At 40.2% G+C, this 24,005-nt stretch overlaps 1 protein-coding gene and 1 long non-coding RNA gene across 9 annotated transcripts in view; one reads left to right on the top strand and one right to left on the bottom strand.

Moving 5' to 3' along the window:
* LOC121942866 (kinase suppressor of Ras 1-like) overlaps window positions 1–24,005 on the bottom strand; it is a 96,278-nt gene that overhangs the window by 66,901 nt on the left and 5,372 nt on the right. For 6 of the 8 annotated variants that reach the window (XR_015776866.1, XR_015776867.1, XM_088079394.1 and 3 more), the window contains exon 2: window positions 9,286–9,426. The exons of 1 other annotated variant lie outside the window; for it this stretch is intronic. Coding sequence is in view for 4 of the 7 variants with exons in the window: in XM_088079394.1 (XP_087935520.1) it covers window positions 9,286–9,426 (141 nt within the window). In the remaining 3 variants the exon portion in view is untranslated. Of the gene's footprint in view, window positions 1–3,567; window positions 3,840–9,285; window positions 9,427–24,005 lie in introns of those variants that run through there. One more of the 8 variants, XM_088079400.1, reaches the window with a different exon arrangement.
* On the top strand, window positions 4,035–6,712 carry LOC148189461 (uncharacterized). The gene is made up of 3 exons (XR_015776868.1): window positions 4,035–4,238; window positions 6,038–6,100; window positions 6,527–6,712. It is a non-coding gene; the product is annotated as an uncharacterized LOC148189461 (long non-coding RNA).

The raw sequence follows: 24,005 nt of genomic DNA, 5'->3' as shown, positions 1-24,005 counted from the left end.
TTGAATGATTGAATTGTAGAGAATCTTATCAAGCTAACCGTGTGTAGCATGTCCATACTGAAAAAGTTTTTTTATTATGTGCAATCTAAGCAGCTAGCCAATGTTAGCTCTAGCGGGTAGCCGAAGAATTTCTATAAAAATGAACAGCATGGTATTTTTAATTTTATTTTATTTTATTTTTTTAAAAGGGACATCAACTTCTGGCTTCACAATTGAGACAGGTGTTTATTTGTGTAATGTGTCACCACACTGCACTGGTAAAAGGGACTGGCTGTTTATTTGGAAGAGGCTTATATTTACAGTTTATGGTATGCTGTAGGTTGCATTCATGCAACAATAATACAAGTAAAACACATGCAGTCACACGGCCTGTGTAGACAACTGGATTGTTTAATACAGGAGTGTAGCTTTTCCATCGGATGAGAGAGAAGAAATATGTGACTGAAATGCCTCCTGTGTAATAACTGCATAGGTACATACTGCATAAGTATTATGCATAGCCCTTCAAACCCAATGTCCACTGGGATATCTAATGTTTATCAATTTCAGCTGATGAAACTGCACAGTTTTAAAATTCTTTTTATTGCATTTTTGTGATTTTCTTTGCATTTTACTCCAGTGACAACCTCCGAGGCTGAAAAATGAAGCCAATGTGGGGGTGCCAGACACTGCAGTTCCTCTAATGTCCACTTTAGGCTGCCTCTAAAACAGAGCCAATCCCCATAGACCTCCATGTTAAAGTGCCCAAATTTACAGCAGAAATATACATGTTTACAGCCAGGTACAAAACCCAGTTTGGTCTCTATAGCTAATTTCAACATACATGACAACTGCACTGGGGGTGAAATTTGTTATAACTCACCTGTTTACATTTTATTACAGCCCAAAGTTACACATATTTAAGGGTGGGGCCGCTTGAGTGACAGGCTGTCTGCGAGGTGGTGTTACAGTCTGTGAGTCAGCATTTTGAAAGGCTGTGATCATGTGACCAATGCATGGTGATAAATCATGCTACTGTGGTGGAGGAGTCGGGAAACACCAGACTGAAGACATGTGTTCTTTTAGTTAACTTGGTGTTATATTAGGGGTACGTCCTCACCGTGTTTCTTTCCCTAAACCTATCAGTAGTAACTATGATTGCCTAAACCTAACCTCCATTACTGCATGCTAATCACATAACTGTAAATTAAGAATGTAACATCATTTTTGTGGCACTAATTCATATGAGGGGGGCATGGTGGTGTCATGGTTAGCACTGTCGCCTCACAGCAATCTGGTTCGATCCCGGGTTTGAACGAAGTTTAGCCTTGTCTGTCTGTCCATATGTGTCAGCCCTGCAATAGGGCCAATCTGTCCAGGGTGTACCGCACCTTGTGCCCAATGACAGCTGGGATTGGCTCCAGCCCCCCCACGACCCTTGCGTGGACAAGTGGTTACGGACAATGAATGAATGACTGAACGAATAATTCATATAATATCATATAAACATGTAAGGATGCACGATAATTATGAGACCAATAATTATCGGCCTTTATGATATATGACATCATACCAATAATTCCAATAATACATTTTTTGCCCAATAAATAGAACTAATAATAGCATAAATTGCTTTGATTTCACCCCTACACACACTGCACTATGCTGCACGTGACGTCAAAATTCTGAGCCTACTAGATCAGGCCAAAACATGTCATCGCAGTCAGCAGCAGGATTCCTTTTTTTTAACTCTTTCCCACCATTGATGAGATTTTCCATAAATCGGTGTTTTAACTGTAGTGTAGGGGACACTGTTACGGATGTTATGCAATAAAACAATATTTCCACGTCCAAAAAACAAACGAACAAGACAATCCAAGGTTCCAGGGTGACCGAACAGGAAACAAGGATGAAATATACTGTCATTTATTACCATGCTCACTACTCACAGTAACCGCTGTAAGTGGGCGTCAGTCCAGCTTCTCCCCTCCTACCTACTGCTCCATGTGTGTGTGTGACCGCCAGGACAAAGGGAAATGCTGCTTGCGGTGTGAATTCAGGTGTAGTGTGTTTCCAGCTCAGTTATGTTTACAGAATAAACTGATATCTGATGTTTGATTCCTTCCAACAACAAGCAGAAGAACATGTAAATATGCAGAGGTCACAACAAAGCCATTAGGCCTACTTAAAGACTGTTTTGTAGCTGTGGTGCTTCCTGACATTTTGGGGAATGTTCCACTCTATAGTTCTACTATAACTCAAACAGAATATTATTTTCGGCATCATTTTTGTATAATTCAAGTTGACATAAGAAAATAAGAGGTAAAAAAAACAACCAAAAATATAAAAAAAAAAGATTTTGCTCTTGAAAATGACTTTTACAAAAATGTGATTTTTCCAGCTTTTTGTCTGATTTTTTTTTTTTAATGAAAATGCACAAATTGAACTCATCTGTACTCACTGCATCTCAGCCTTTCATACCCTTATAGTTATCTTATCAGCCACAAGAAGCTGGAAATGAGCTGTTTATCGGTATCGGTTGAAAAACTCATAATATCAAGCATGCATTTTGTCTATGAGAATAAGTTGCAGCTCTGAGGATCTGACAGCTACACAATAGTTATTAATGCAGTGTACTTTGCAGAATTAGAGTTTATATGCACAATCAATAATTATGACTCAGCATTAAAATATAGAGTAGCCTGTGGAACATTTGGCCAAGGAAAGCAAATGAAAAACCTGCCTTTTGGCTAATTCTACCATATATATGATGGCTCCTCACATGTGCTGTTCCAAATAATGAAACTAATGAAAGCAGTCTATGTGTTATGTCTAGACGTTGATATCTGCTATATGCATGTCACCCAAAGATGTTTTCATCCAAAAAAGGTGTCAGCAGCATGATAAAAAAAAAATACTCTATTAAAAGAACAAAAGTCGGAGCGTTCACTTGGTAAAGAGGGCACCCCATGTACAAAGGCTGTGTCCTTGCTGCAGCGACTGCAGGTTCGACTCCAACCTCTGCCCTTTGCTGCATGTCGCCCCCTCTCTCCCTTTCACGCTTAATCTGTCCTGTCAATTGAAGGCCCAAAAGCCCAAAAATCTAAAAAAAAAGGATCTTGCAGTCAGAAGTGTCCTCACTAAAGGTACAATATTATTAGCAATTTATAAATAGAAAGTATGAAAAGTAAAATGCAGTTCTTTTTACTGTGCACTATAACAATCGGCATGCAATTCAGAAGTGTACGATACATAAAGCAAGTGTCATATTCCTGCAAAACAACACATAAATCCTAGTGAACTAGTGGTGCACCAAAAGAATGTCATGCCATTGCAGCACAGACGCACACAGACTGATCTAGACAAGGTGACAACGGGAGGGAGCAACTGACTTTAGATGATCCACCTCTTGAATTGGGCACTAAATAACCACTATGTGCAGTATTTAACAGAAGACGATACAGACAGTGGGACACTCCCCACTCTGTGACTAAAGATTTCACTCCCTTTTTAATAATATTTAATGTATGCATCCAAAGAAAAGTACAACAATGTAAAGTTCCGTTCAGTGCTGGCTTGTTGTCCTACCTCAGCGTGCTACATGTGACCCTGTGAGGTTGTGTAAAAGCCTCGCTGTTCCCATGCAGGCTGCCTGTCAGCCCGAGCGTCTCCCTGCTGCTCTGTGCTGCCGAGCCCACTTGTCGCTTCCTCCTCAGCACAGCGTCAGGAAAAAAAAATTGAGTCACCCAGAGGCGCAGCTCGAACCCTGCCTCCACTGTTTGTGTTCACTATTGTTTACAAGGCGTTTTCAAGTCTGCCGAGCTGTGTGCAAGTGTGTGTGTGCCTGTGGGTAGATCATACAACATGTGCTTGTGTGCGTGTGTGTGTGTGTTGGTATGTGCAGAGGCTGGTTTGGGTGTGTATAAATAGCACACTGGGGAGGGACAGAGGCTTGCAGAGCAGCTGACTCAACACATTCTAGTTTGGGTGAGTGCTCATCACAAAGAGCAGTATGGCTGCTGCTATTCAAAACACTGCAGGACTCTCTCTGAGCAGCACCCTGCAGGATACAACGGCCAGACCTCACCAGTGCTGTCAGCATGACAATCACACCATCCAGGTCTTACAAGATAAAGATTCACCAAAAGTGTAGTTATCTAGTTATGCTGCACCCATTACTTCATTTCGGCAACATTTTTACCTTTATTGGATTACAGTGATCTTCTCTTTATGAATGCACCTGACCAGTACCTGAAGAGGTTGGATACTCTTTACCATTGCACTTCACGTTTTATTACTGGCTGTGGAAACTGCATATATCAATGTACACTGTATGCTGCTGCTAAGAGGCCTTTCTGTCTGCCGACTTTCACATTGGTTGTTTTTTATATAAGAGTCTACTTGGGCTGGTTCCCTCTTAATTATGTATATACATGTGTAAAAACCAAAATCAATATGGCCTGCACAATAAAAGTCCAATTATTGTCCATCTAAAACTGGACTTTTAAAATAAGACTTAAAAAATGAGTTAGTCCGACTGAAATCATACTTCATATTTCTCAAAGTCGGACTATTGCACCTAGATAATGCGGTAGGAAGTCGAGGTATTACGTCATGTAAACACCTCAGTTGGATGTTAACTGGACTAGGCGCTCTCTGCATGCTCCTAGTCGCCGCACCTTGGTGGTTAGGGACAGGGACTATTTGTCATTTATGAGGGGGGAAGAGGTGCTGCAAAACGGTTCAGGCATTTTTAAAAACATTACAAACTGAGGAGGGACTTGTGTTTTTAATTTTGGCTTAGGAGAGGGACATACAACTTGAATTTCATCATGTCCCCACTCTTGCTCCCTTTAATACGTAATCATCAAGTCGTCGTAGTTTTTTTAGGTACAGCCATTTTGGTAGCAAAACATTTTTAGTCATTTGACACAAAGGGTAACGCATTTTAGCACTTTTCCAATAAACCCTAGTGGAAATGAAGGTTCCTACAATCACATTTATTTAAAAATATAAATAAAAGTCATGCAATTAATAACCAGATAGACTGAAGTATTTTCCAAAAAATCTAAATGATTTGTTCTCAGGTCAGCTAGTACTTTAAATGGTAAATAGTCTAACTTCAAACCAGTTCAACTGGTTGATAGCATGTGGTAATTAGACACTCAGGGCACATCAGCAACACCCACTCCCATCTTAGAATAGTTAAGTGAAATCATTTACCATTCTGGTTACTGTTGAAATATGTCAATAATATGTCAAAGAAATGTTGGTAAATATAAACAAACTGAACAAACAAACCCAAATCCAGAACCTTTAAGTGTCAAAACTCAAATTTGTGATGTCATAGACTACTCCTATTGTTACTAGTATCATAATGGTCTAGAGCTGAGCCCTTTAAGAGAGAGTCACGTCATCTCCGTTCGCTCCAATGGACCGTTTTTTCATAGCAACGTCGGAACGTGGAGCATCTATATAGTTCCCGGAAGTAGCATTAATTGCTAGCGGTGCAGTGGAGTTGCAGCAAAGAAGACCGCTTGTGATGGGCTTTGACAGGGTAAGACGTCTAAAGAATAGTTATTGATATTATCAGCATATCTTAGCTCAATTAACGTGCATTAAAGCATGATATCAGATTATCTGCCGTTAAATAAGTAGATTTACGAAGCAATAACAGATATGCTTACAGAGTAAGCTAACGTTAGTACACTGTACTGTAAATACTGAACACATTTCGGTAGCCGCTAACAGCCTCTTAATTTAAAATGTCCTGCTCATGAGTAGTTTCATCTAGGATTGGGGAGTTAAAGGGGAGAAAAGGCTAGTGTAATTTATTGTACAGGTCAGTGTGAGTTACATGTCAGCTTTGTTAAAGATAACATGGCACTTGATAGCAGAGTGCTACTTCGTGATATATTGTCATTGATATGGATTAAGAGTGCATATCTGAGACTAATAAAAAATGTAAAAACATTACTGTAAACAGAAACGTAACTTAAGGGTGAGTGTTTTTAGCTTTGTGATTCTGTTAACTCCATTTGTCTTTATTATGTTTCAGCTCAGCTGATTTTCCATTAATGGCAAAGGGAGGAAGGCTGAAAGACCTGAATGAAATCACAGCGTAAGTCATTTAAAAAATCAAACACACCAGGCTTAATGGGGAATTATTCTAAATACTGAAATTGTTACACTACTGTATTATATTATTTTTTATTATGTTGTTATATATGTAATCCTGTTACTGTATATTGGTAACTTACAATAGGAGCACTGGTTGCAGGAGAAACTATTTCGAAGCGGGTTATAAAAACACAGAAGGCTCTAGTTTAATGCAGTTTATGAACGTATAAATCCAGTCGAGGGCAAAATTACACAGCCTAATGAAGGCTCTCCTCTGGAGCACAGATCTGACTAATTCATGCATTCACATGCAGCGGTTTACTCTTTGTATTAAAATCACTCTCTTATATTGACAGTTATGTGACGACATAGAACAATGAAGTAGCCTAGACCTCTTTAAACAAAGGAAAATGCTTGGACTTTTCAGCATTCTGTGCCTGCCGACTCTGTCCGTCCCCGACTAACCCGCTCTGTCTCTGCCCCGGTGATCCGACCTGCCTTCTGATTCTCGACACCGTGTTTGATCTACGCCTTCCTCCTCCCTGCTCCCTGAGGAGAAAAGGTACTCAGCGAGCCTGCTCTCCAGAGAGTTCCGCCATTGCTGAAGTGAATTCTTCTGTGCGGCTTGTTGAGACTGTGATTCTGCTCGCTTTTGTGAATAAAGTCTCTGAAAGACTCCGTTCAGCCTGTGTGTTGCATTTGGGTCCAGTCACCGGTTCTGACAGTGACCTGGTTTGCTCACTACTGCAGCAGCTACAACCCATGCAGTCTGTGCTTTGGTGAAGTTGAGTAGAATGTTTTTGATGGAGTTGGCAGTTCAGCATGCTGAGATGCCACCAAAACATTCGTAAAGGCTATACACTCCATGCCTGTGGCATTTGGTGGGATTACAACTGAGTGCTCAAACAAATACTGGGTATCAAATGAAGTAGAAAAAAAGATATTCAATGAAGTACTCTACTGGTATCAGTATCAATTAAAGGGTACTGGTACTGGTATCATTTTTTTAAAAACCATTCCCTGCCTGCAGGTTTGGAGCACGTTTCAGGACAACACTATCAGCGTCACCAATGACGTCAATTAATTCACTGAGTCTGTGGTGGATTTAATTTGTAAAACGACAAAAACAACTGCACCCAAAAATACAGTAAAATTATTCAGCAATCCAAAACCATGGATTACCAAAACGATCCAAAAACACACACACTGCTGCTGTCAGTTCAGGGCTGTGGTCTGGAAACATGGAAAAATTCTGTATAAAGCAGCAGCCTACAATGTAAGAGCAACAGTAAAGGATGCAAAAAGGGACAAAGGGAAGAAGGTGGAACTACAATTCTATGAGGGCATTCCCAGAAACATCTAAGATCTATGAAAGATTACACCCCCTTCCCTGCTAAGCACTGGTGCATCTTTCTGTATAACTGCCTCGATCTCAAATACATCTTGTAATTTTAGAGACTATAACTAATCTTCTGGTTCTGGAAAAAGGATGATGTCCATATTTTTAACCCCACCTGCTTTGTTTGGGCGTGTTGTCTCTACAGGCAAAACAACCATCAATGAGCAAGACACCACAACCAGAATCCCTGAAGAACTGTGGGTGGTGATTTGGAGTTCTGAAGGCTAAAAAAGAGCTTACTTAATGTGCTGTGTGTAGTACATGTGTTTTAAATCACATGTACATCAATTAATCAACAGCTATTTACTCAGTATTTACATGGTGTTAGAAAAAGCTTATTATTGTGTCAGTCCAACTTTTAAACTGCATGAAAACATGTTAGTTTGACTGAAATCATACTAAGTCAAATTTCTTGAAGTCAGACAAACAGAGCTGAATAATGCGGTTGGGTGTCTATTTACTCTTCTATCAATATTCCCTTAACTGGACCTGAACTGGCCTAGTCATTCTGCAAATATTCCACAGTCCCTGAGCTGGGCTGTGACCCAGAAGGTGAACAGCATAATATAGTAGAAGAAAGCCAAGAAAACAACAGAAGAAGAAGGAGAGAAGGAAACAAAACAAGACAAAGGAACCAAGTAAAAGGTAGAACCATGTTTTCACTGTTCGACAAGTAACACGTTTGCCACTTGCTAACTTGTTTGGTATGTGATGTAATAGGTCAAACGGAAGAAGGTCCAATAGCAACTAGCTGAAAGGGGGCATATCTCCACCTGCTGTGGAGGAGTTAGACATACTTTCGTCAAGAGATGGATTCTCTCCCGGTGCTTCTGTACTGGGACAAGGACAGTAGTCCAATTACATGGTCTAATCGAGCTATAACTGTAGCTTCACTAAACTGTGTATGCAAACATACTGATTGCTGCAAAGAACTACTTTCCTTTTGACCTTTCTGCTTTGGACTGAGGTACCTTTGTAACTTTATCTGTAACAATGCTACATAAGTTTAAGTGCAAAATCACAGTTAAATTTCTATAAAATATGTCCAGATGATATCATGCAGATGATAATATGGGCTATAGTTTCTTTATAAAGGGCAAACTATTCCAAAAAAATACAGACAGGCAAAAAGATCTACAAACTACACTCACAATTGGGCAAACACACACACACTCACACACACACACACACACACACACACACACACACACACACACACACACTTGTTTTTGCTGCATCCTGTGAAAGACCAAGAAGAAGGTGACATATGCACTAGGGGTGTAACGATCCATCGATCTACATCGATATATCGATTAAATGAGCATGTAACATTGATGCAAAGTGTAAACATCAATCCATATCTTCCTCTTTCAGATGTGCTTTTATTTTGAAAGCCTGTGTCACCTGTGTCCACTGGCCACTAAGCTAATTTATGCAATGTAAAATGCCATAGGCTTATGTTAATAATGTTAGCATGTTGTTTACGTGGGGGAAACGTGCAAAAGATGTTGTTTTGTCTATGATACTTGACAGTTATTATTGAGCTGATTTTTAAAATTTTGTTGAAAGATCTTGGTATTAATCCATTTGATGATGTTAAATGAGTGGATAATAAATCGGCTCATATTGATCGCCCCTAAATCGAATCGAATTGTGATATCGACAAATATCGTATCGTTGCCCAATGTATCAATGTAATATTGTATCGTGACAGAACCAGTGATTTACACCCCTCATATGGATGGACACACACACACACACACACACACACACACACACACACACACCTGTATGAACTGTGGTGTGAGGTCAGCTGTCAGTAGCCAGTCCTCCAGTCTCGGGTATCCAGACAGAGCTCCAAGTCTCTCCCTCTCTGGGACCCTCTGCCTCCACTGAAGCTGAGTCCACATGTACTGGCTCAGCTTCACCTGTAGGGGCAGCCAACACAACACACACTGCTTCACTCTGTCTCACTGAGGTGGAATGACAAGTTTCAGAATAAACAACTCAATATCCTCCAAGGTAGAACTATAGTTGTTTGGCAAAACATGTAACATGTCAGTTTTGTCATGTACCATCCCCAAAACTTTTCACACTTCAATCTTTTTCAGAATACTTTCAGGTTGGTCATGATTTGATTCATTCGGTGCCTTGATAAGTAGACCTAATGGCTCAGGTCTACATTTAAACATCCATCAGACACTTAATTGAGAGCAACACGTTATTTCAAAAGAAACCTTGACCTTCTTGTTCTATCTACCATAGATGTCAAGTAGTATGCAAAGCAGCAGTGAGAAATGACACTTAGTTCAGTGTGAGGAAATCCCCCTGACTGGTGGTCCACAGCAGCCGGCTGTTAAACTGTTGAGCAAACTGTTAAAACAAGTGTGACGCAACCTCATGAGCCTGTTTTTAACTGCTGTAGGTTAATGAAGGCTGATGGATGCTGTTCTGTTCCTAATCATTCCTCATTCATCCCCCATCCCCCCAAAATTAAGCTGCATTCATTTCTCAGACAACTCATAGAAAATAATAAACAGGTAAATGAGATTTGATGAGACTCGCAGGCTTCACAAGACAATTTAAAGATTCATATTAGGGCTGTCAAATGATTCATCTTTGAAATCGCTATTAATTTCAGAATTCCAACAGCTAATCACATTTTTTAATCATTTTTTCAATGACATTATTTTGCATTTCAAAACAGTTATGAATTCCATATTAACAAGGTAAAGCAATTCTAAACTAAAGTGTCTTAAATAGAAATGAAATGACAGCAAAAAAAACTGTATGGTAATAGCATGAAGTGGGAATGTCTGTAAAGGGGAGCCTCATGGGAACCTACAGAACTCATTTTAATTTAGTTATCTAGAGGTCAGAGGTCAAGGGGCCCCTGTGAAATGACTATGCCATTTTTACGTCGCCGAAATTTAGCCTAATTTTGGAGCATTATTTCGCCCCCTTCCTGAGAAGCTAGCATGACATGGCTGGTACCACGGGATTTCTCAGGTACTCTAGTTTGATATGATACCAGTATTGTTGTGCCCGTCAAGCTCAGGCTCAGTATTTAGGCTATGTGATGATACAACAAATTGCTATACATTCTGACAGCCATCACTGCAGCAGCAGCTGTGACAGCTCCTGGCAGCTCCTGGCATCTAGTGGCATCTCACGACACTCTGCGGCATCCTGGCATCTCAATGCAACTAGCGCCACCATGCACCCACCCCCCCCCCCCGTCATACATTAAAAGGAACAAAGCACACTGTAGTGAAACTTATGTCAACAGATATTTATGGCAATCAGTTACATAACGTAAAATAGAGCAAAAACATGGGCCGCATGTTTACACGTCATTTTGTGGCTTTTATAATTGATTCTTTAGTTTAAGCTTTTGTGTTTTAACATATGCAGTACCAGAATCCCACACCGGGAGGAGCATTATTTATTGGAAAATTTTATTTTTGCCTGGGTTAAGTCAATAATGAAAAGTCGGTGTAGCAAGACGTTTGTGAACGTGTTGGAGTATGACAGGCCGTGTCTGAGTAGTATTGACGGTGTCAGTGTACAATTTTGTGTGCATTAGAGTGTTTTTTTTTTTCATGTCAATATCCGATGAGGTGACAGAGGGGAAAAAAAGCAATTATAAAAGCCACAAAATGGCGCCAAAGACATGTAAACATGCAGCCCATTTTTTTTCTTCTATTTTTTAGTTAATATTTCCATGTAGAGTATTGAAGTAGCTGACGTGTATTCATTTCTAGATATCTCAGAATATTAAAACGGAGTAAATTTTACATCATGTAATTGATTGCCATAAATATCTGTTGACAGAAGTTTCACTACAGTGCGCTTTGTTCCTTATAATGTATGTGTGCTTTGTGGGATAAATACTCAGTAAAGAAAAATTAAAAACAATGATAACATGCTTGATAAACAATCACGCTGAAACTGATTTACGGCAGTTGACACCAAATTTGTCCCTGCCCTCACTGACAGTGGGTGGATGGGGGCATGTCCTTACTGCCAAGCCAGTACCACTAGTATACCGCATGGTGGCACTAGTTGCCACGAGATGCCAGGAGCTGCCTTGGCAGGATGCCGCAGAGTGTCGCGAGATGCCACTAGATGCCAGGAGCTGCCAGGAGCTGTCACAGCAAGATGCCACTGATTGCCACAGCCTGCCACAGCCTGCCAATGCCCCTGTCTCTCCATCACTGACCTTTTTTCTTTTTTTGCTAATTGCCTCTTGAGTCATTCCAGTCAGTGACAAACAGGCGGTCACTGAACAAACTGCTGTCTATCATGGACAATCCATCCCAGACAGCAGAGCTCATTCTTCAACAGACTCCTTCAGCTCCACTGTCACAAAGAGCGCTTCAAACAATCATTCCTCCCATTTGCAATAAGACTCTTTAACAGCTCCCCTCTGTGTGGCAGGTGAACTCACCATCTGCACTGGACTCACTGATCATTGTCTCTGTTGCACATCTGCTCTCAATTCTGCACATTACTTTGTTTGCATATTCATCTTCACTTTTTGCACACTTATTTGCACATTTTTTCTTTTTTATTGCTTTTTTTGCTTGTTTGTTTGTTCTCTGTACATACTGTACATATCTTTATTATCATTATTATTGTTATTTTATTCTATGTTAGGTGCCTTCCTTTGTATACATACAGTATATGCACATTATTTTGCCTTTTTAATGAATATTTTATTCAGTCGCTGCTCTCTTTTTTGCTGCTGTAACGAAACAATTTCCCTCACGGGATTAATAAAATATTTCTATTTTATTTTATTCTATTTATCTTACTATGTTATATTTCTACTCTTTTATCGTGTTTAACTAACCTGTTTCAGAGGCAACTATGCATATTTCATATATCTAACAGAGCAAATTATTAATTAAAATTGTAATTTCTAATAATGACAGGCAATTTTATTCCTTATTTACACAAGCACTAAGAGCGGTCAGAGGCAGGTGTAGATTTAGATAGTACCTATGAAAAAATGGATGCTACCAGCAAATTGATGAATGCCAGAATACACATAATTCTCCCCTGCTAACACTTAACACACACATTCATTGGATAGTGGTGCACTTCAAAAAATAATCCTCACATAAAAATTCACCTGCAAAAACTTTCCTTTTTCACCTGACAAAACTTTTTTTCACAGATAAAGTAGAAATGCAGACACTTAAAAATTATCCTGGCAAAATCTTTTTAAAATTTTTTTTAAATAACTCTTGAGTCATGATTACAAGAGAGAAAGTAATTGCGGTCAGACTTTGATAATAGATCACCAGATTTTAACAGGGATTTAACATTTAACAGGGCTGTTAAAGTAAACGTAACAGGGCTGCAACTGGTAATTATTAATTAAAACCATATCAATTATTGATTAATCTGACAATTATTTTATGGTAGTCAATGAATTCAACATCTTTAAATATCTTGCTTTCTGCATATAGCCCTCAAAATCCCAGAGATGCTGGTTTTACAATTGTAGAGGACAAAAAGAAGAACTGCAAAACATTCACATTTGAAATGATAGAACCATACATTTGGCAGTCTGATCTACTGATCTGTCACTCACTGTCAAGTCTATTTCTACAGCTTCACCTCTCTTCACTACAGATGATACCTTACTACAGTGGGAGTGCAGGGCAGTGTGCAGGGTCTTTTTCCAGCCTTCCCTCTCATAGCTGCAATCATTTATTAACAATGAAACTGCCAGTCAGCTGCCACCTGAGGTCAAGAGACACCTAGAGGACCGTAGTTACTATTTGACCGAAAGTAATCCTTGTCTGCATGCTGAAGTGGAAGGCTGAGCTCCCTACCTTTCTCGATGGATGAGCCCACCCAAAATCACAGATCACTATTTGCCTCAGGGGGCTTTACAATCTCTACAACACAGAACACCCTCTGTACCCTCTGTAAAAAGCAGGAGCAGAGGTAGAAGTGGAGAAAGAAGATGACACCAGCAACTGATGCTTGGGGTAATGTTAAAATGTTACAACAAACACCCATAAAGTTAATTTTAGTATGATTGATTTGACCACAGATAATAGATAAGCACTACCATACAACTGAATTGACCAGTGTGGTGGCTGCAATAGAAATGAAGCTGCTAATGTTTGAATATCCATCACCATGCTTCTTGGTTCGTCTTGGTTATCACCTGAGGAGAAGTTGCAGAACATCACTCAATGGAAACACAGTCATCTCACAATTGTGTTTTATCGACATTTTGAAAATACTGCTTAAGTTTTGTGAAATGCTGTCATGGAAACCAACTACCGTTTATTTGGTAACATCAGTGTCCAAGAATTGGTTTTATGTTGGTTTTACGATTAGTCATCTGTCTACTAAACTGGACATCATGCATGTCTGGTTAGATTTAAACTACAATTACTATTTATGATACTTAGTTGTTCTTGAAAATACTTGCGGGACACTGGCCGAGGAGGGGGAGTCGCTGCTATTTTTGATTCAAGTTTAGCAATTCACACTAAGGCCAAGTTAAACTATAATTCATTTGAAAGCCTTTTTCTTAGTCTTTCTCACCCATCCTGGAAAACTTTACAGCCAATTCTATTTGTCATAGTGTACCGCGCCCCCGGCCCATACTCTGAATTTCTATCTGAGTTCTCTGAGCTTATATCATGTTTAGTGCTCAAATCAGACAAAATTATTATCGTAGGGGATTTTAACATTCACATGGATGTTAATAGTGACAGCCTTAGTTCTGCTTTCTCCACACTTTTGGATTCAATAGGCTTCAGTCAGTGTGCACATAAACCCACCCACCGCTACAATCACACCCTCGATTTAGTCCTTGCATACGGCATTGATATTGCAGATTTATCAGTCTTTCCTGAGATTCCTGCTCTGTCTGACCATTATTTGATAACTTTTAATTTTTTATTACTTGACTACAAGCCTCTCAGTAAGAGCTACTCTTCTAGATGTCTATCTGATTCAGCAGTGGCTAAATTTAAGAAACTAATTCCCTCTGCTTTGACATCATTACCATGTCTTACAACTCCTGAGCACACTACTACTAACTTAAGTCATTCCCAAATTGACTGTCTCATCGATAATGCTACTGGCTCACTGCGATCAGCTCTCGACACTGTTGCACCCTTCAAGAAGAAAATAATGAAACAAAAAAAATTAGCCCCATGGTTTAACCTCCAGATTCGCAAATTGAAACAAACATCGCGAAAATTTGAAAGACATTGGCGTTCGACCAAACTGGAAGAATCCCGTTTAGTCTGGCTGGACAGTCTTAAAGTCTATAAGAAGGCCCTCCGCCATGCCAGGGCAAACTATTATTCATCACTAATTGAGGAATACAAAACAATCCCAGGTTTCCTTTCAACACTGTAGCCAGGTTGACTCAGAGTCACAGCTCTATAGAGCCCTGTATTCCTTCGGCCCTAAGCAGTGACGACTTTATGAATTTCTTTAATAATAAAATCATAACTATTCGAGATAAAATCCATCACCTCTTACCCTCAACTGACCTGACCCCGGACTCAGATAGCCTGATTATGGCAGCAAGGCCGAAATTTATCTAGACCATTTCTCCCCATTGACCTTCATCAACTCTATACTTTGGTTTCTGCATCTAAGCCATCAACATGCCTGCTAGACCCCATCCCAACTAAGCTCCTTAAGGAAGTTTTACCTTTATTAGACAACTTTTTATTAGATATAATCAACGCGTCTTTATTGACAGGTTATGTACCCCAGTCTTTTAAAGTAGCTGTCATTAAACCTCTTCTAAAGAAGCCCACTCTCGATCCTGAAATTTTAGCTAACTATAGACCGATATCTAATCTCCCCTTTATTTCTAAAATCCTTGAGAGAGTGGTTGCTCATCAGCTCTGTGACTTTCTCCGAGACAACAGTTTATTCGAGGACTTTCAGTCAGGCTTTAGAGTTCATCATAGCACGGAGACGGCACTAGTAAAAATTAATAACGACTTATTTATCGCTTCTGACACAGGTCTGGTCTCTGTTTTAATCCTATTAGATCTCAGTGCTGCATTTGACACCATTGACCATCAAATCTTACTGCACAGACTTGAATCCTCAATTGGCCTTAAAGGAACGTCACTAGCCTGGTTTAAGTCATACTTATCAGATCGTTCCCAATTTGTTCACATCAATGATCAACCCTCCGCACATACAAAGGTCTGCTTTGGAGTGCCACAAGGTTCGGTGCTTGGACCAATCCTTTTCACTTTATATATGCTTCCTCTAGGCAACATAATTAGAAAACATTCCTTAAATTTCCATTGTTATGCTGATGATACGCAATTATATCTATCTATGAAACCAGATGAAACTGATCAGCTATCTAGACTTCAAACATGTCTTAAGGATGTAAAAGCCTGGATGAGCCGTAATTTCCTGATGTTGAATTCAGACAAAACTGAAGTTATTGTTCTTGGCCCAAAACACCTCAGAAGCTCCTTTTCCAACAATTTAATTTCTCTAGATGGCATTACCTTGGCCTCTAGCACAACTGTAAGGAACCTCGGAGTTTTATTTGACCAGGATTTATCCTTTGCCTCCCATATAAAACAAACTTCAAGGACGGCTTTCTTTCACTTGCGTAACATCGCATAAAAATTAGACATATCCTATCCCAAACAGATGCTGAAAAATTAGTACATGCATTTGTCACCTCTAGGCTGGATTACTGTAATTCCCTATTATTTGGTTGCCCAAACAAATCTCTTAGGTCTCTCCAACTGGTGCAGAACGCTGCTGCTCGTGTTTTAACGGGAAGCAAGAAAAGGGATCATATTTCTCCTGTTTTAGCTTTTCTGCACTGGCTCCCTGTGAAATCCAGGATTGAATTTAAAATCCTCCTCCTTACTTACAAAGCTCTAAATGGTCAGGCTCCATCCTATCTGTCAAAGCTTATAGTTCCTTACCAACCCTCAAGATCACTGCGCTCTGAAAACGCAGGGTTACTTGTGGTTCCCAAAATTTCCAAAAGTAGGTTAGGAACCAGAGCCTTCAGCTACCACGCTCCTCTCCTATGGAACCATCTTCCATTTTCGGTCAGGGAGGCAGACACCGTTTCAACTTTTAAGGGTAGACTTAAGACCTTCCTCTTTGATAAAGCTTATAATTAGGGCTGGCTCAGGTTGCCTGGACCAGCCCATAGTTAGGATGACATAGGTTTAACCTGCCGGGAGACCTCCTCTGATATGCTGAGCTCTTTTCCTTCTCTCAATGCTGCCATCAGAAATCATGCATGTCTGTTTACTGCATTGCCATGTGCAAGCTTAGCTTAGCTCTGTGATAGCCATGTGGTACTCTCACTACCTGGGGCTCGCGATTACAGAGCCTGGGTCTGTTGAAATGCACTACGCTAATCCTGTTGCCTCTCGGGAGCGTTCCTGCTCCCTTGTTTCCTAGTTTCCCTGGATCCTGGCCGTAACCTTGACTGTGCCTGACCGTGGTGATAGCTGTGCTGATGCTGCGACCCTGCCTTTGGTTGTGCTCGTGCTGTGGCTGTACTGATTCTGTGCCCCCCGCTCGCCCTGATCGTGGTCTGGTCCTGGTTGCGCCGATGCTGTGATCTTGCCTTTGGACAACTCCCTTTCACATATGCATGAGACTGTTATCATCTCTATCAACATCATCATAGAGAGCAATTACTAATTTCACACCTACCATTATTGTAATATGACATGCATCTGTTTCTATTGTTCTGTGCCCCCCCCCTCTCTTTCTCTTTCCTTTTTTGCCATGATTGTATTTCACTTGCTATTTACGACATCTATTGCTCGTCTGTCCGTCCTGGAAGAGGGATCCCTCACTATCCTCTACCGCTCTTCCTGAGGTTTCTTCCTCTTTTTTTTCCCCGTTACAGGGGTTCTTTTTGGGGAGTTTTTCCTTGGGTGATGTGAGGGTCTAAGGGCAGAGGGATGTCGTACACTGTAAAGCCCTCTGAGGCAAACCATGTTTTGTGATAATGGGCTATATAAATAAAACTGACTTGACTTCATCTGCAGTAACTTTTTCCTCTGTAAACAAGCGATACATGTTATTACAATTTTTACTTGAAGTTTTAGACACAAACTCAGTATTTTGACATTATTTTGTAGGTGGCTGAGGAGTCAAGAGCAAGCAGCTGAAAGACGGAGGGAGGGGGTCCCAGGAGGGAGGAGTAGAAAGAGAAAGGGGAGAGGCTGAGGTGTCAGGAGTTCAACACATATGCATAAAATGGAACAATATGAGAATACGTTAAAATATATTAACTCACTATTTTAACAGCATAAAAAAGATTGTAGTTTCAAATAAAAAATATTTTTCATTGGTTTATAGTTTAAAAACGTTGGAAAAGCACTTAGGAAAAAAAATCTTGACTAAGGTAGTCAGAATTCATACGTGAGATAGATAGGAGCCTGAGATCAAAGCATGTTTTTGCAAATAAGTGCATAAACCTTTTAAAATGTGTGAAAATCTTTCACCGAAGCATTCAGCCCACCGCTGTTTAATGAAATGATTCTCAATGCCTGTCTGTCATCAGCCCACCCACTGGTCAGCCATTACATAGCATATAATAAAGATATCCTGGGCCAGTCCTAAGACATGAGGGACAAAAAGTTTTAAAAAACTAAAAAAACAATATAGTATGAAGTGGGGCTGGGTCATAGATCGATTTTATCAATTAATTTGAATGTGTGGTTCAGAGCGATTTTTTTTTAAATGCAAAGCTCCATTTTCTCCTCCGCCGCTCCCTTTGGGGTTCTGTAGTCACAGTGGTCTGTGCCCTCCCCTGTGCTTCCCTCCAAGATATACACACACTAGACAGCATGAAAGCAAGCGTGACTGGCAATGAAGAGAACGTTCCCCAAAAAGGCCCAGTCTCATCAGTTGTTTGGAACTGGTTCTGTTTTGTGGCGTCAGATCTGGAACAAACCTCAGTCTGCTGCAAAGTTTGTTTGAAGGTAGAAGGAGTAGAAGGTAGATTTATTGGTCATTTTTTAAACCAAGTTTAAAAAACTATATTACTTTTGTCCTTGATCCTGCTACATCTTTGGAGATGAATGTTGGGCTGATTAAAATCAGCAGCTACTATGAAAATTCCATCCAGTTCCTTGGGCATGTTGCTGTTGGTGGCATCATTCAATTCCTGAAATGCATTTTTTTGAATCTGTGTCCAAATGGCTCCCACAAGGTCAATCAATCCAGTGCAACATCTTGATCTGGGATGTTAGGGGTTAACCATGTCTCTGTGAAGATGTGCGCAGAGCAGTTTCTGATCTCAGGTTAGCCTTAATCACATCTCATCCACTTCACTCTCCTGCAACCTGACATTAGCCAGAAGATGACCCGGTAGAGGAGAGGGATGAAGAACTGCAGAGACATTGTTCATGTTGCTTTCCTTTTGGGTAAAGCCAGAGTTATGCCTCTAAAATCAGTGACTATTACACGGCTTGAACTAACTGCTGCTGTCCTAGCTGCCAGAGTGGATGTCATGCAGAGGCAGAGCTACAAATTCAGCTGGACAAATCTGTATTTTGGACAGACAGCACGTCAGTTTTGAAACACATCAACAATAAGGACAAGCGTTTCCACACATTTGTTGCCAATCTAATCTCAGCCATAACAGAAGTCTCAAATCCTTCTCAATGGAGGCACATTGGCTCCAAAGACAATCCAGCCGATGCTGTATCCAGGGGGATGAAGATGGCCGACTTTCTGAAAAACCATGCTTGGTTTGAGGGTCCCAGCTTTCTATGGCAGTGTGAAGAGGATTGGCCAGCAAATGACAGTGATGTCAAAATGGATGCTGATGATCCAGAGGTCAGAAAGGATTCCTCTGTGAATTTCACTATACGTGATTCACTCAATGCTACTGACCACCTTATCAGTTACTTCTCAGCCTGGAAGAAGCTCAAGACATCTGTTGCCTGGTTTCACAGGCTGAAAACCAACCTGTTAGAGCTCAGTTGTTTGAGAAAGGCTTTGAAGGCTTCTGAATCACAATTTAGTCAAGGACAAATTGCAACCATCAAACCAAAAAGTAGCATTTTGACACCAAAGGGTCTGTTGGAAGCCATCATACGCTATTGTCAGCAGCAAAGGTTTGCAGATGAAATTTCTGAAAAGGGTACAGTAGGCAGGCAAAGTCCCATCTACAAACTGGATCCATTTTGGGAAGATGGACTTCGAAGAGTTGTAGAGAGATTATGCAAAGGATCAATGCCATTGGAGGAAAAACATCCCCTTATCCTCTCCAAGGATCAGCATATCTCCAAGCTACTTCTCAAGTATACTCACCAACTACTTGCACATAGCTGAAGAAACTATACTCTGTCTGTAATAAGGAGGAAGTTTTTGATTACAAATGCCAATGCCGCTGTGAGGAGGATAATTTCTGAATGCAGTTATTGCAGACGCCTTAACGGAAAGGCAATGGAGCAAAAGATGGCAGATCTCCCAAAGGTGAGAATTATTCCAGACTTGTCTCCATTTACAAATGTCGAAGTGGATTATTTTGGACCTGTGGAGATAAAGAGAGGCAGAGCAACTTGCAAATGGTATCGGTGATATTTACCTGCATGGCCGGTAGAGCAGTTCATCTTGAGGTGGCAAACTCTTTGGAAACAGGTGCTTGCATAAATGCAATACGTCGATTTATCAGCAGGAGAGGTCAGGTGGCAAACATCAGGTAAGACAATGGGATGAACTTTGTCAGAGCTAAGAGAGAACTGAAAGACGCACTTGCTGCACTGAACCACGAGCATATCCAAGGAGCTCTGATTCCAGCTGGAGTTGAATGGAGTTTCAATCCCCCAGTGGGATCTCATCATGGTGGAGTTTGGGAGCATATGATACGCATAATAAGGCGCTGTCTCAACTTAGTCTTGCACCAGCAAATGTTGGATGATGATGGATTTAACATTGTAATGTGTGAGGTGGAGGCCATCCTTAATGACTGTCCAATCACTAAGCTCTCAGACAACCCGAATGACCTCGAACCTCTCAGCCCCAAACCATCTCCTCTTGTTAAAGGGAAAGTCAACCTTACCTCCTGGACTTTTCAAGTCCTCTGCATGTATGTGAACCGTCGCTGGAGACAAATCTAATACATTTCAGATCTGTTTTGGAAGCAATGGATCTGGGAGTACCTGCCATTGTTGCAAGAGACAAAAGTGGAACCAACAAAAACAGAGTTAGGCTGTTGGAGATGTTGTTGTCATCATGGATTCCTCAGCTCCACATGATCCCTGGCCTCTCTGCAGAGTGATAGAGATTTTTCCTGATGCAAAGGGAATGATGCGATCAGCCAAACTAAAGACCAAAAACAGTGTTATTAAGAGACCTGTAACTTAAATAGTCTGGTACAAGATGTGTAAATGAGTCAAATAAGTTGACATGTATTGGAAAGGTGTTTATATCTTGCTCCTATTGTTTTGTATTTAATTGTTATTTTTGTTTGCCATAACAATTAAGGGCCGGTGTGGAGGAGCAGATAATGGAAAATAACAAGGTTTTTGGTGAAAATGTTTTCACATGGTGATTGATTGTGTTTCTATATAAGGTAGGAACCTTTATGTCTATGTAGGTTTTTTGACCGCTAAATGTTGCTGCAAGAATTTTTTGCAAGATGTTTGCATTGTGTGTTTGTCTTGTTAAATATGCACTTTTGGAGCCTACAGAGAAAAATAAGCATATAGTGTGTTAAGCAAGGCAATCTGATTTGAACTTTCTTTCATCAGAAGTAACTTTTTTAGCGCGTCAATTATTTAATCCAGATGCAGCACCTCAGTGGCTTTAAGCGGCGACTTGGCCTCTACACAGTGCATATGTCAGATTGTATGTGTGAAATACACCAGCAGCTGTCCAGGCTAATAATCACCATGACTTTGGTTAGTCCTGCTTCTGTGCACTACAACAGTGAAAAAACAACAGTGAAAGGAGGGATGACAAGAGAGCAACTAAGCAGGCCGCTGGGAAACCACATGGGGTTTTCCATCATCAACACTTTGCACAGACTGCCTTCTTACATTAGCAGCCTCACACACTGCCGGTGTTCATCTGGTTGAAGACATTTCACCTTAAAGATAGCCTCAAACATTTGCTCAAACTCAAAATCAAACTGTTTGATAGACAATGTGTTTTTTGTACCTCCACAATTTTCAAGAATTTTGTCCAAAATCCAGTCTGCAACATTTGATATTACTGTTGTCTGTGGGTCTCACTGACACATTCATAAAGATGGACATATCTGGACATAACTGTGGGTCAGCAGTTAAATGGGTCAGTTTAAGGACAGAAAGGGAATAGAGAACTTTCAAAGCTATCAACCACAGCACACCGCCCTCACTCCTCTATCTGTAACGTGAGCCCTAGCACATAAACAAACTCTCCCACTGTCTCTAATGTGTCATCTGATTTTCTTGAGAAACAGGACCTGCTCAGAATGCGTGGGAGGGAACCACAGCTAAATTTAGCCTCTTGACACACACTGTTGAAGACGCTTCACATGCATCAAGCCAAAAATCACACAGAAAATGTGAAACAAAGATCTGTGTTGGCAATGAAAACACTGCTTTTGGACAGCATAAAAACCTGAACTATTAACACATGATGGATGTGACAAAAATACAACCACCAACCCTTTAACTGACTGTGAGAAAGACTCACACCTGAACCAAACAACAGAGTGTACACTCAAGGGGCAATGTATGGACTTAATGATGACTAATATGAAATGTCTTTAAACAGTGTCACATGCACAGGTTATTATTTATTTCTGACTGGTTGCCATTCTCAAGAAGATTAGTCATATGTAATAGCCAGCCCAACTCTCCTTAAAATGATGTTTATATAGCACCAAACTGTTTTCCCAATTACACTAAGGTGACAAATGCCATTGCTGCCAGGATCGTGTTCAAGTCAGCTTTGTTTTTGTGATGTGTGTCACAATTTATCTGATGCACCAGGTTGATTAAAGGTCCATCATACAGAGAGGAGTCTTTGTTGACTCAGTTTGAGGTGTCCTGTCACCAGTTCACAGATGTCTGTTTTACAGCAGTGACCTCCGGGAAAAATGCTACATGGCAAATTTATATCCAGCTTTTGTAATAGATATTCATGAGTGACTAAGTTCTCCTGGGATTTAGACGTGTTGCTTTGAGACATTTTAGGTCATTAGGGTCCTCTGTCCAAAGCAAATAGGTATGCTGCTCACATTTTCAGATCCATAATTGAAAATTGACTGAATTATATTCCATTAATATAATATTAATTGTCAGGAGTTTGTATTGCCTGTATTATTTTGAGGTGGTGTGTGTGTGTGTGTGTGTGTGTGTGTTAATGTGTTTGCTGTTTTTGTAATGTTGCATTGTCACTGTATAAAGTCTGGACCAAAGGGAGAATAGCTGCAGCAATGCTGTAGCTAATGGGAATCCTAAACTAAACTAAACTAAACTTACATTTAGGAAGTGAATCTATTTAATTAAGCAGTTTCACATTTTTTTTTTAAAAAAGTGTGTTTTTCTGACACTGCTCATCACAGAGGGGCTACTAACTACGGGCTAACTAGAGCCAGTGTTTGGTTTGTCCATCACGGGCTACTGTAGAAACATGGCGATCTTTGTGGAAGAGGAACCCATTCTGAGGTTACAAAAACACAATGATTTTTATTTCCAAATGATGGCATACTAAAGAAAACATGCTTATTATATCATATTCCGTATCTTCCAATGTAGAACCTAAATCCTACTCACTGGACCTTCAAGTTTTAGACCTGGTTCATGGGTCATGCTGGTAGCCACCACAGTATATGTGAGTGTATATATATATATATATATATATATATATATATATATATATATATATATATATATATAAGAGTGAAGTGTTTTGTTCCAAAAATCAGGCCTGTTTCACTGAAGATCTTTTTTCCTGTCATTGTAGCATGCGTAACTAATAACAATAACAACGGCTCAGTCTGTTCATGTACTCCAGTAAGTCATGGCAGTGTGTCAGTGAGCCAGCAATATGCACATACCAGCAGCCTGAGACTGAAGCAGCCAAATGGCCATCAGCCATCACTTATGGTATTACTGAGACATGTGTTTGTCCTACTGTCACATCAAGTGTTCTGTCATATAGGTCTACAGATTTTTACACATCCATCCAACACTGGTCAACACCTCAGAGCTTCACTTTTCATTCCAGACAAAGACATTCCAAACGTGTGACGTTATTTGAACACTGTTTCTACCACATGCAGCAGTGATATTTCTATCACCATTTTTGTTAACAAGAATCAAAACTTTAATATTGTTGGTGACCATGAAAAAAAAACTGCAGTAGCTGCAAAGTAAACATTTCTGATCAGGTCACAGCAGGGCAACTTTAATTTATACATCAGGGGTGACACATTTCCCCCAAAATTTAAATATGCTAAAATTACCCCCTAATATATTGCTTAAAATTTAAATAAAAATCAAAA

The sequence above is a fragment of the Plectropomus leopardus genome, chromosome 6 (genome assembly GCF_026936395.1).
Source record: "Plectropomus leopardus strain MGB_pleo_1.0 chromosome 6, ASM2693639v1, whole genome shotgun sequence".
Lineage (NCBI taxonomy): Eukaryota > Metazoa > Chordata > Actinopteri > Perciformes > Serranidae > Plectropomus > Plectropomus leopardus.
Note: the sequence above shows the minus strand (reverse complement) of the source record. Positions and strands in the feature narration are given on the sequence as shown.